Here is a 13,685-nt window from a genome sequence, read left to right on the forward strand (position 1 = left end):
TATGTGCTGAGTGTTTCCAAAAAGGCTTGACTGCTACCCTTTCCCCAGGCACACAATCCCAGTAATGTCCAGCAGCTGGCCATCTCACTAAAGCAAAAGACTTTTCAGACTCTTATCTAGAGGATGGGAATCTACAGAGATTCACACAGAAATATGTTAAAATCACAACAGCAACTCTGCCAAGTTTCTTCCTTCCCAGATTTGTTTCCTTTAAGCGCTGGCATTCAAACACAGTAGTTCCTAAAGTACCTGCAGCGTTGACTGTTTTTCCTTCCTGCTTGAACTGAAGAGGCAAGGAAGAAGAGACTAACCTGATGTTAACCAAAATGTTTTTATGGGGTTTGCAATTAGAACTTGCTTTGCTTTACTAGAGAAATACATTCACTCCAGAAGCATGGTCACAAGGAGCTGCTGTATGCCATGCGTACAAAGTCCCAATCAGTGTAAAATTGCACTTTGTGATGTTCACAAAAGAGGAATTCATTTTTAAAAGTTCATGGAGATCAATACCAGTTTGGTAGAGTCCTGCAAGACTGTGAGCTGCTTTGAGAGCAGATGCATTTAGAAAATTGTTCCCCTTGACTTCATACGTTATTAAACAGCTGGAGAAGTCGAATACTGCTAATACATAGCCAAACACCTTCCTGCATGACGCATTCTTTACGCCTCTCTAGTTCTCCTCCTCTGCCACCACCATGGTAAGAGCAAAATCCAAACCTCTCACTCACTCACTCATCTCCTCACTTTCACAGACTTTGGATCAAGGCCCATTTGCAAAGACATGCAATAAGAGGCCTCATTGCATGTCATGGTTCATGAAGAACCATCAGGAAGAGAGCAGCAGTCTGACCAGATTGAAGGATTTATTGTGTTTCCAGGGCTGTGTATCCAGCGTTAATTGCCAAGAAATCAGATGGGGGTTTTCAAAGCTTCCAAGCACAATAATCACAAACCCTACACGGAAAGGAAAGGTATGAAGAGTTATAAGCCCAGTAGAGCCTATGGTGAGGCTGCTATTCATACCTGTCTCACCACTGCCTGTTTGGCACCACAAAAAGGCTATAGCTCTCCCTTCTGTGCAGACATCGAAGCCTATCCGGGAGCAGGCCTCCAAAGGCATGAGGTGCAGGGTACCTGCAAGCCCCACCGAGTATGTGACCTGCAGATTCCTGGTACTTTTGAGACTCAGGCCTTGACATGCTGGAATTGCTGGGACATCAGAAGGAGACTGGCAGTTTCTTGAGTCTGTGGCTGAAGGGTGCACGTGAAACAGACCCTTGACAAATCTTCCAAAGTGGCAGAGTGCTTTAATTACCAAGGGTGGGCAATTCTAAATGAGACACTTTCTTCTGGTCTTCCAACAACACAAGCTCCAGTGCCTCTGACTGCAGCAGCAGGGACATCCTGTTCACTGTTTCTTAATGGTTTCTGGATATACTGATTGGGAGGAATGCCTTTGGAAAAGTAAAAAGGGACACTATATCCTGCACTAAGCTGCACACAAGTAAGAGGCAGCTGTTCCTACGGAAGAAGCGGAAAGACCAGGGCTGATGGGATCACACAGCATTTGAATGATGCCTAGGGAAGTGCAGGGTGCTTCAGCATGTTTTTCCTATCAAGAATCATTTCCACTATAGAAAGGAAGGCAACACTTTGAGAAAAAGTGCAGAACTGTTCATCTTGTATTTGTAAAGATAAACGCACTTGCATATGTTTCTTGGTCTTGGACTCCTAGATATAATTTCCTTTAGGAATCAGAGAGAAGGGAAGAAATAGATCAATTATTTAACATATATTTTTAACAATCAGGCAGGTGACATCCGCAGGAACTCAATGTGAGCAAGGCACTGAACAAGGAGCAGGCAGCTGTTGTACATTCCTAATCGAATTCCTTCACTCCCCTTCAGATTTATGGCACGTCTGTGGTTTCGACACACCTTGGGGAGGCTAGAGAGAAGGAAAGCATTCTAGAAATGCAGTAGCAGATGTCTGAATGTTGTCGCAAGCTGGAGAGGGGATTTCTGTAAGAGAAGTCTGACCATTTCAACAGAGAACAAATCCAGATCATGACTTTCCTACTTTTTAGCTTGTGTATTGTAAGAAGGGATTTGGAAACAGGTCGGTGGAGCTATTTCTTGCTGTTGTGTCAAACCTCCCTTTTCCCCCTAAAAAAAAAAAAAAAAAAAAAAAAGTGGGCTGCTTCAGCCTTCATACCCTGCACACTGCGAAAAGTTATCTCTGGCCCTTGCCCATATCTACTGGTCAGCTCCTACTTTACACTCTCAAGCTCAAATTTAACAAGAAAACTAGGACAGGGAGGCTAAACATCATCATCACCTCAAGACTCTGAATGTCTGACATAGCAGCAGCAGCAGCATGCTTTGGATATGTGCCACTCCATGTGCAATCCCTCCGTGAAATGCATCTGTAGCCGGACCAGGAATGCGCACAGGCCTGGCTATAGCGCAGGAAGAGCTGGCACTGGCGAGTCAGCCTGTGGTTGGGTTTCATTGTTGCATATTTGGTTTTACTTCCTCCAGGGAGATACAGTTTACTTTCTTAACAAAAAACTTTTATTCTCCTCATCTGCTGCATCCAGACATTTTTGTCCTTGCTATGTTTAACTGTGCAGGTTTTCACAGGCTGAGATTTTATCCAAGTACACTTGCTAAACTGTCTGCCAACACATCATTATCACATTGATCCTCTGGGTGCAGTTCTGGAAAGGTAAAAGGCTCCAAGAAAGCTGAGGTCTCATTGTTTGACTTTGGACTGACTGTTTACTGAGTAGCATTTGGAGTCTGATAAAGCTGCCTTCTTACAATAAATACCAAATGAGGTTGAAGCTGTTATTGCCTCGATAGCGAAACAGTCTTTTCAATACAAACAGGACAAAAATGCCACTTAACATCAACATTCCAAAGGGAAGCATATGAGCTTCTAAAACATTTGGATATGGGAGCTGAAAGATGGATAGAGGAACAGATGCTGATTTAATATGGACAGGCACAGTCCCACAGCTCTGCAAGTGTAGATCATTTCTGTTTCACTCTGTCGCATTTCCACTGCCTACCTTGTTCCAAGCACAGCGTGTACCAGTCTGCCATGGCCTACACAACGAGCCTAGTAGTACACTGGGAACAGGAGAGATCCTGAATTGATTCATGATTCCAAAACGCATTTCAGAGCTCTGGTCTGAATGAAGCTGAAATGATAGATCTGCACATGTACTCACAATGTCACTTCAAAATCTGCCACTTCTGATAGTGCGGATGCTAAAAATTCACTTTAGTTCAAGGGGAGACTGCAGGTTCTTAGAAAAAAAAAAATCTACTGAGGGTTAAACTAAGTATGTGGAAATCACATTCAGCTCAGGAAACCCTGATGGGGTCGAAACAGCTAGAGGATGGGGGAGCACCTGAGGGAAGTTCTTGCACTCTCCCCTTGGTGTTTTCTTTCAGCCAGTGCTGGAGACAGGAGATCAGGCTCAGTGGACCTTTCACCTGACCTGGCATGGCAACCTCTGCATTCCTAGCACAAGGTTTTGCTTTCCTCATCCCGACATCCACCCTGTCTGCACATGAACAACTAACCAGCTGCAAACTAGTGGTCTACAGCCCGTTTCAGTCAAGAGGGTTCTTTACATTGCAGATGATTAAGACCTTAGGACACTGCAAGAATTTATTTTCTTTATTTTTTGGCACTCTGATGAAACACAGTCTTATTCCAAATTCCACCACTCACCCATAGTGTGACCCTGGCGAGGGCTGCTTAACTTCTCCATGCATCTGCTATTTCATTTGTACAACTGCCTCACTTATCTCTTGCCAGAAGGAATGAAAGTGGATTGTGCATTTTTAGTCACATTTACAACCTTCAAATTAGAAGGTACAGAAGATCAATATATTCTTTTATTTATAAAAGCAATGATTAGTGACACGTGGATTTAATTTTAATAAGCCACATCAAGCAGGAGACCTGCCTGCAATTGTGAAACACTATAAAACAGGCTGTAGTTTCACAAACTCAATAAGCCAGCATCTGCCAGTTTGGCTACTATCTTCCTAGCCATTTTTTCTCAACCCCATGCCTCTTCTCTTCTTGTACCAACACAAGCCTTCTGGCTTCCTGAAGCCAGGTTTTCTGCTTTTTGAACCAGAGCCTAAAAATCTTGAACTCAGTGGAGATGCAAGCTACATAGCTCATTAAAACTTCCTTCTCAAACTGCCCCTTATTATTCCTCCTTGTATGAAGGGAATAATGATTTAATTTTCTCTCTGTACCACAGGAACTAGCAGTTTGTCATGCCTCCCCTTGCTAACACTCTTCTGCTTCATGGGAGACTAAATCCTATCCCTTCAAGTCTCTTAACTGACAAAACTAGGAGCAATTGTGTCAAAGTTGCATTTAGTTTGAATTTTGCTGCATCTAGACAGACCTCGTGAAAGGACTCTTGAGCTTGAAAGTGTGCCCATTTTTCTCAATTATACCAAGTGGCCTAATAAGAGATATTATCTCTCCCTGCAAATCTTGCCTCTATAATGGCCAAACACACTGGAGTACCTGCCCACCTATTACGAACAGAGGGAGGAAGTCTCCTCTTACCATATTAATAACCTGGAAATTAGAGATGTAAAACTGAACCACAGCATCTGCAGAAAGTAACCACAGTGGCCTGTTTCTCCTCAGCAGGAGGGCAGATGCAGCTCAGAAACACAACTTTTTAAGAAAATACAATTCTTTAAAAGAAAATGACTGAAATGTCTTGAACTGAGTCAGGAAAAGAAAGTAATAATTAATACAATAATGTTCTTATTATACTGCCTTAATAATTAAGTACATTTTAAATGCAAACAATATCTATGCTGAACTATATGTATAGATTTTCTATGTGTTTAATGACAAATGCCCAGTAAATGTTCAGGCTTGATTTTCCAAAGAAGCTGAAGCACCTGACTTTAGTCTCAGGTCTTGACATGGTCTTCAGCACATTAGTGTGTGAGGGTCACACAGTCAAACATATAACCTCACTACTGATGAAGGATCAGGGCCAAAGGGGCCCATTTACACAGACAAGTGCAGATCCGAACCTGTTCAAGTCTAGAATTGCTCATCATGTAAGTATGCACTCTGGATCATGCTGGAGCTCCTGGAGGAAAGCTCTGGCCTGACCGCTATCTAGACATAGTCCAAGTTTTTGTTCATAAAGTCTGGACAGAAAAAGGATGGGCAGGACTGAGTGAGCCAGAAGAACAGAAATCCCAAGGTTGAATTTTCTTAAAAAAAAATGTAGGCATTTTGAACCAAAGCCAGCAGTGTGGACAGAAAGCCTGCTCTTAACCTCACAGTATAGATACAGCTAGAGAGACTAGGTGACTAGGCTCAAGATTATGAAGAGAAACCTTAGCAAGGCAGAAAAGTGAGCCCAGGACTCTCAGCTTAAAAGCCTAACAGCATTTGTATCTGTCTCTGCCAGAAGACTGTAGGACTGAAGTGCTATGCATAAGAATGGGAGAGTACAGTCATTACTCTTCCGGACAAATTGCAGAAAAGGAGCCATTTACCATACCTGGAGCTGATCCAATAGTTCTGTTCATAGCAGGCGGAAGGCAGAAAGAGGACAGAGCAGCTAAAGGGTGACTTCCAAAATACACAGAGATAAGGAAACAGTAAAACCTGGGATAGCGACCTTGGAGCCAGCAAACAGCAGAGTATGTGAAAGTCAGAGGATAATTATGTGCTAGAAGTAGTTTACTGTACAAAGAAGAGAGGTACAAAAGCATAGCAAGCTATCTAAACAGCATGGCAAAGAAAACATCTCGGGGATTACGGGTGCTTGAAGCGTGACAAGCATTGACTTAATGCTGAGTTTGCAGTCAGTGTAATTAGTGATAACAAAGGTCTTCCTAGAAAAATTTTACTTGTAACAAAATTTACAATTTTTATAATAGAGCTTCTTTCTCCAAAAACTGATGTTAAGAGCTGACTATTTGACTGCAACCAGTTCCCATGTCCCTAGGTTATCACTCCCGGCCTAAGAAAAGCGATGAGATGGGGCATCATAAACAGTTATACATAGTGACCTCTAAAGTCCTAAAAACTTTGTACAGTCTTTTCTCTGAAAAACTGCAATGTAAAAAATATTAGCGAATATCAGGGTTTCCGGCATTTTCCAAGACGTTTCAAGAAATAGAGAAAACAGGGATAAAAATTCTTGAATTATATTGATCTGCAAACTTCAGCTTCCAGCTCTAGCCTCACTCAGAGAAGGGAGAGCAGAATTAGGCTCAGAAAAAAGTCATTTGCAGTCTATCCAAGTAACAGGTTTGAGCAGAAGTACTGGCACATGAAATTATCCGCACTGGTACTTCATCCAGAACCCAGAGGGGCTTTTGCTGGTGGTCAAAATCACTCACAACAGACAAAAATGCCAATGAGAGCTAGCCAGATTTTGTGGTTTCATTTTGCTGGACTGTAAGCTGGGTAGAACTTTTTTTTTTTTTTTTTTTTTTCACCTAAGTGAAACACAGCCCCTCAGACAGCAATTTCTTTGAGTTCCTATTGCCCAGAGTCTACTGGAATCAGCAGTCGGAGGCTAAAACTTCACTACATGTAAGCAGAGACAGAAGCCAGATGTCTTTCCATGAAAGAAATAATTCAGGTGTCTTGCACCCATAACTGCGTCAGTGACAGTGGCTTTAGGAACTCAGTAAAGGTCTCCTTTTGAAGATGACCCTACCAGGACTAGTGTCTAGAGCTAAAGGAAAAGAAATGCTTTGCGATGAGAAATGCAATTACTTTTCTAAGGCTTTCTGTACAAAGCTACTCCTGAATCTGCAAGGCAAAACCAAGGGAGGATTCTTCTCACGTGGTACTCTTTCCAGAAAATACTCCCGAATATGCTCCCTTGAAAGCATTGTATTTTTTCTGCAAAATACTGTCCTCTTAAAGCTCAAGAGGACTCTGCAATGTCCTTGAACTGTAAAGGATCTTGCATTTAAGGTGATTCAGACACTTTCAGCGTGTTCTTCTGAATAAAGGAAACTAAGGAAAGGTTAAGATACCTTGCTCTTTGGTCTCCATGGCTGTGCGCTGCTTCATTATCTGCCTCTCTTCGCTATCGGATCCTTCATCCTCCCGAATCTCTACGTCAGAATCATCATTATCTGGATAAAACAAAAGCAGCTGAGTAACATCATTCGAGCCAACCCACAACAACTCAGAATAGCAGTTGGATGCAAGAGCATGCTAGTAGTCTCTGCCTCTGTTACAGACCAAGATGAATTCAAAATGTGGTAGCAGACAGAGCATTGCCTCTGCTGACAAGCACACGGAAACAGCCAACTTCCTGGTCCTCACTAAGGAAGGCATCATTGTAGGCATCAGTGCCAAAGAAGTTGAGATGAACAGCATGTACAATATAAAAACCCTTGAGACAATTCTCAGATTGTACCATAAAGGCAATGTTCTAAATATACTCCCTGGCTATGAATCATATATACAGTCAGAATGTGCTATTTCAGCAATTGATTTCAGAATAAAAATCTTTTAAAAGCCTTTGGAAACTGTGGTGTTATTAATATATCTCCAAGTCTTTTACCCTGACATAAGCAATACCAAAAAATGTCCCCTTAGACTCTTTACCTTTCATTTAATCATAGGTTAGAAAAGCACAATGTAACATCCCACATAAATGGAATTAGTTATGGCTAAACCCAAAATGCCTGGAAGAACAGGAGAACTTCCCAAGGTGCAGGAACTTCTCCAGATATTTTCATAATCTGCCTTTTCATTTTCTCCTTCCTATCCCAATCAAATCCTCCTGAGTCCTGACTCCCGTTCCCCAGTCACTGAATTGAAACAAACCTTAAGAACTCGAGTTAAATTGTCCTTCAGTTGTATGAAAGGATGGCAAAAACCTTCAAATGTGTAAAAGTGTCTGCAGAAGGAAGAGGGCAGACTGTTCTTCACGTTAGATGTACCAGTCCCATCTTGATCCTCACAAGCATGACCAACTGAACTGATTCTCCTCCAAGTCTCCTCTGAAGCTGTCCAACTGGGCTCAGAAGCAGGCAGGAGGTTTGGAAGAGGCTCTGCTCCATTTAAGTCTCCTTCTATCCCATGGGCTTTTCTGCCCCCCCCTCCCCATTCCTGTTCATGCCAACCTGCTTCTGCAGACTCCCTGGCTCTCCAGACTGAGCCCTCAAACAGTCTGTCAATGAGGCAGGTCCTCAGCTGACGGAGGCTTAACATACTCTCTGATGAACCCCTCTACGCCAGCTGACCCTACGGCTCAGAGCTGGTGCTCTGGCAAGGACTGCTGCGTATGGCAGATCTACACAAGCCTGTGGAATCAACAGCCCTGTGACAAACCCAGCCGGACTCGGTGTTAGGTCATCACCCCGTGCAGCTACAACAATACCAGTTAGTTATTTAGAGAAAACAGGCAATCCTTTCCCAGGCTCATTTAATTATACACATGTCTGCGTGGAAAATGGAAATAACCACTTTTATTTATGATTAGTAATGAGCTGATATATCTTTGCAATATTTAATTAGCAGGCAACGTACAAATACTAGACATTTTTCCATAATCTTTTTTTCATTGCAATATTAAGTTAATGACAAAACATAATAGCAAGGGATGTATCTGATATCCTGGTAAGATTATGAAGCTCATAACAGCGCTGGCTACGATTTCTATTTGTATTGCAGTTTCTTCTTTGGCAAGTGAAAGAATCACTTACTGCAGTGTGACCTGAATACTGTTTCTGTTTACCTGGTATTCAGGAAAGCTAGATTTTGTTTAGACCTTGCCCAGGCAAACACCTTGGGAAGAGCAATGTGTAGTCTACCTAAAGGACTTTGGTTCACGCTCTATATGTTAAATAGCAAGACTGCTTCATCTGCAATGGTTCTCAGGCAACTACCAAAATGCTGTCTTGCTTATTTTGGATTGTTTTTTGTTTCTCTGTTTTTCTGAGCAGCAATTCCTCCTTTTCAGGTTTTGTCAAACATGGTACTCCTGCCACCAGCATCACTGGCCAGGGCTGATGCCACAGAGGGCCAATATGATTCCTTTGCCAAACCACTTCAGTTTCATTCCCATTAGCACTTTATCCTTTTCCCAGGGACCTCCTGAGCACGAGTTGCCAGCTGAGATGCAGACTAATGGTCCCAGGGCTTTCTGCTGATAACCCAAAGTGACAAACCCAGTTAACACCGCTTCGGGTGTCGTTAGGCTTACAGCATTCACTCGGCAGAGAGGTGCAGTGCTGTGATTCTGCTCTGGGTAGGGACTGCTGTTACAACACGGGACTTTAATTTTATACTTCACTTTTCTGGAAACCCTTTTTAAAAAAAAAAAAAAGAAAAAAAAAGACACTTGTGGCAGCAGACTCTCAGATATAAGTGTAAAATATAATTCCCTTGGGAAAAAGCAGGGGTAAGAAGACAAAAAAAAAAACAGGAATGAATCTGCCGTCTTCCTTTAATATACATAGAAATGTTATTCCCTAAATACCCATCTTCCTCTGTGGCTTAATGCTCTCCTGAACTACATGAACCCTTCCAACTCCCCATAGCGCACTCCTTCGCACTCCAGCCATTTCTGACCCACTTCCACTTGCTAAAAGGAAGCTCATGTCATCATACAATTCCCCACAACATTTTTCTGTTGGAAAATGGGACTTGCTGTAAGATCCCATGCCTTGGGATAGAAGTGGTAGCTACTTTGGAGAGAGAATGACGGCTGGAGGGGTCCAAGCTTTTTCTTTATGGAAGGAGATGGTTTAAACACAGCTTTTTCTCACCCAGCCCTTTTTTTCTTTCTCTCGGTTTCTTAGTTACTCTCCACTCCCTCTTATTCACATTTCTTTTATCTTTCTTGCCCACTAACTTAGATGTTTAAACTTAATGATGGAGCTGCAGTTCTGTCCTGTTCAGCCCGTATGTGGACGCAATAGCACACAACTGCCAGCCCCTGGAAAGCACGCCCTGCGTCCCAGCTCTACCGCCCAAGTTTCCTAATTACGCTCAACAAGTAATGCCAAGAGCAACTGAACATCTAGCTTTCATTTCTGCCTTTAAAAATCCTGGATTACTCTTCAATAAAAAAAATGAAGGAAGATTCATCAGGCGATTAGCAGCACATAAACACAGTGCAACCTTTTTCCTTCCAAGTTGTGACTTTGAAACAATTCTTGTTACGAGTGTATGGCAAGAGTTTGGATTTTCATTAGTCTGGCTGAAACTCTAATATGAAGCATAAGCCTGCTGCTATAGTGAAAGCATGCTGGAGGAACAGAAAAAAGGGAACTGCAAATGCAAATTCAGCATCAATAAAATCTGTGCCTGTGAGTCTCCTGCAAACCATTTAGAAAGAAATCCAGCACGTTTTCACTTACAAAAAAATAAATGTCCTGCTCTGACGCAGCACTCTGTGATGGATGGCTCAGGAGCTGCTATCACCAACCCCAGCTCTGCCTTGCTGGAGTTATCACCAGCAGAGCAGAATTATGCCAGGCCAAAATACCAAGGATGCAGAAGCAGAGCATATTGCTGAAAATTTATTTAAATACACAAGATAAAGACAAGCTGAGCAGAGGCTTCTTAATGGGATTAAACAGCACACTAGGCTAATGCTCTGTGTGACCCATCTTATCTAGAGGACTACAGGGTTCTAGCATCCGACATTTCTCATCGTATATGCCCACTGTGTCCAATTTTCAGCAAAATATTCTTGTTATTCATGAAAAGATGACAAGTCAGGAAGCTTCACTTAACAACACATAGAGGGAAACTACCTGCTGACCTAGGAGAAGTCACAGTCGTTCACTGGCTATTACTGCATTAATAGAAACGACGATGCATGAATTCCAGGGAGCTAAGGAATACTCTTTATGGAGAAAACGTACGTTTCTCTTAGTATCAGCATAAAGCAATGAATACGATAAAGCATACTACTCCAAATCCACACATACCGGTACATGAAGTACAGAACACACTCTAATGCAGCTGGCTTATGAGATTTGCATGGGTTTACATGAAGATTATTTGACATTTAACAATAAACTGTGATTCAGCAATCCATGTGCCTAAATTTAAGCCAATGCTGGCAGCTTCCTGGAGCTTAATGCTGGTCTGTTTACTAAACCCTGTATTTTTACTGTGAAAAGGCAATCAACAGAGAGACTCTATAAACTGCATTTGGCCCATTTCCCCACTGTAGTGATTTGCTCTCATGCACTGACAGCACTGGCAAAGTATGAGACTGTCAGAGAGAATATACTGAACTTCGGCATTTTGGACTTCTCTCTCCTTACATTTTAAAATTTCTGAAGTAGAAATGTTGATCAACTACATTAGTGTCAATTAAACCAGTTCAGCAGTAAAAAGTACATACTGGCCATAGCTGAAAAACACTGCTCTCAGAAGATACGTTATTTGCTTCCAAAGCACATGTGCTGTTTCCAGAGAGAAAAGGGGCAGATACTTGGACCGATTAATATGGATAATGATTTAATTTTAGGTAGTTTGCAATGTTTGAAAGAAAAACAGTATGATTTAATAACTTACAGTGATTTCATTACAGATTTGTTTGTTTGCATAAATATTCAAGTAAATGTATGCAACTAAAATAAGGTATTGGGGTGCAGATAATGAGCATAAGGCGCATAGTTTAGTGAGAAGCTTTAGAATTAAATATAAATGTTGTTTAGCATATAATTTCATAATAAAAATCACTGCTTTGAAAACACAAGCATTGGCTCCACAGCGATTACTGAATTCAGTAAGGTGTTGATTTTGGTGAAGCAACATTATGAGAAAAACAAGTGGGTAACTGACAGCCACTTGATCCAAAAATAAAATCTATTTAATAATACAAGGAAATTTCAGAACTGGAAAAAAATGGGGGGATTGAGATTTTTAATGTGAGCTAAGGGAGAGTGGAGCTCAGTTCTCATTTGAAAGTCTCAGTCTCAATTTTACTAAAACTCATATTCACGTCTTGTCTCAAACTCAGAGAAACCAGTCATGTGTATCAACCTGAACAGTTACATGTTCACAGCTCTGCAATTTGAATTAAAAAAAACCAAAAAACTCATCTGATTTGAGAGAAATTCATCGCAGTACCAAGAGCTAGTGACCAAGCTCCAAGCCCCCGCAGCTCCTACAAACTTCAGCAGAAAGTGTGGGTGTCCAGACCTTAACACACTAAAACTGGGCAAGAACATACTAATAAACCCCAACTAGCATGTTGCAGAGTTGCGTCTAAGGGCATTTTCTTACATCTCTTGGTTATTTCAAAATGGCCTATTGCTGCAGTATCCAAGTCTCACATTTTTAACAGTAAGGATAATTAACCATTGCCTGGGGAAGGAACAGTTCTCTGTCACCTGAAATCATTAAAAATAATTGTTAATGACAAGTTCCATTTAAACCAGGATTTGTAGTCTTGGCTCAGGAACGAGTAGGTAAGATACTTTTTGGCCCATTTTACAGAAGAGGTCATACTCAGTGACCATAACAGTTTCTAATGTCTTTAAAAGCCAAAAATCCATCAAAGCACTACTGAATTAAAACACGAATTTGCAATTATCTAGCAGGCAACACACAAGATTTGTGGACGAACTCCAAGCGCCTGTTACAAAAAGAGAGATGGTCTCAGCGCCCCGCTGGCGAGGGTGCCGAGCATTAGCAAAGGTACCCGGGCTCCCAGCCCTCCTGGGCATTACCCAGCGCCTTACTGCTACCCTGCAAATGCGACAGCTGTTGCAATAGGGCTTTTTGGTTATCGCCTATCAGCCTTCAAAGCATCGATTCCTGACTAGAGAGAGTACACGAGAGTCAGGATAACACCAAACTGCAAGCGTCCCGTGATTTGCCACCCTAAGCACATCTCTTTGCTTTGCTTAATCGAGCAGGACGATGAAGTTGAGCACATTTTACTTGCCTGTTCAAAAGAGAAAGCAGCCCTTGCCAAGAAAAGGTTTTGGGCGTGTATCGGGCAGAATCCAAGCTCTACAGAAGCATCAGTTAATCTTGTCGGGACAGGAGTTTTGCCGAACAACGCTGAACTACTGCAAATTCACAATCCTGTGTAACATGAACATCCATTCGTTTTACAGGCCAAGCGAGACTCCGCAGGGCTGATGGACTGCACTGACAAACCTGTGATTACATCTTCAGTCTTTCAGATTTACCTAGCTGAAGCTCGGCACAGTTGTTGCACAAAGTAGTATATTCATTGAGGAAAAAATGCAGTTTTACAGCAATTTTTTTGCAAACTGAAATCAAATCCTGAGCATAGCTTTGGCCAAAAGAAATGCAGGAAATATTCTGAAAGTTTAGAGGGCTTATTTTTATATTTTCAAAACCAAATATTTTAAGTTTTTTGCTTTACTTGATATTTTCTACTTTTAAACAGACACAAAAATTAACAGAAAGAAGGAAAATGAAACAAGCTGATTAGTCTGCAAAAAGTGTCTTTTAGGCTGGAACATTTGCCACGTGTTCCTTTTTGCTCAGCAAACGTGTTTTTTCAACCATGGATGAACCAGAAGAAATAAATCCTGAATTTCTGCTGGGGTCAGTGACTTTCCTAGCCCCCTCCTTCCACACCAAGCCATTACCAGAGCAGCTCTTCATGTATCTCTGTCTGACAATAGTTCTACCAATGGTCT

At 41.8% G+C, this 13,685-nt stretch overlaps 1 protein-coding gene across 1 annotated transcript in view; it reads right to left on the reverse strand.

Annotated features, from left to right (window-relative positions):
- Window positions 1–13,685, reverse strand: part of CLUAP1 (clusterin associated protein 1) — an 80,475-nt gene that overhangs the window by 7,556 nt on the left and 59,234 nt on the right. Inside the window, exon 10 of the mRNA XM_026065298.1 lies at window positions 7,065–7,166. Coding sequence (XP_025921083.1) covers window positions 7,065–7,166 — 102 coding nt within the window. The remainder of the gene's footprint in view (window positions 1–7,064; window positions 7,167–13,685) is intronic.

Source organism: Apteryx rowi, unplaced genomic scaffold (genome assembly GCF_003343035.1).
Source record: "Apteryx rowi isolate R43461 unplaced genomic scaffold, aptRow1 scaffold_225, whole genome shotgun sequence".
Lineage (NCBI taxonomy): Eukaryota > Metazoa > Chordata > Aves > Apterygiformes > Apterygidae > Apteryx > Apteryx rowi.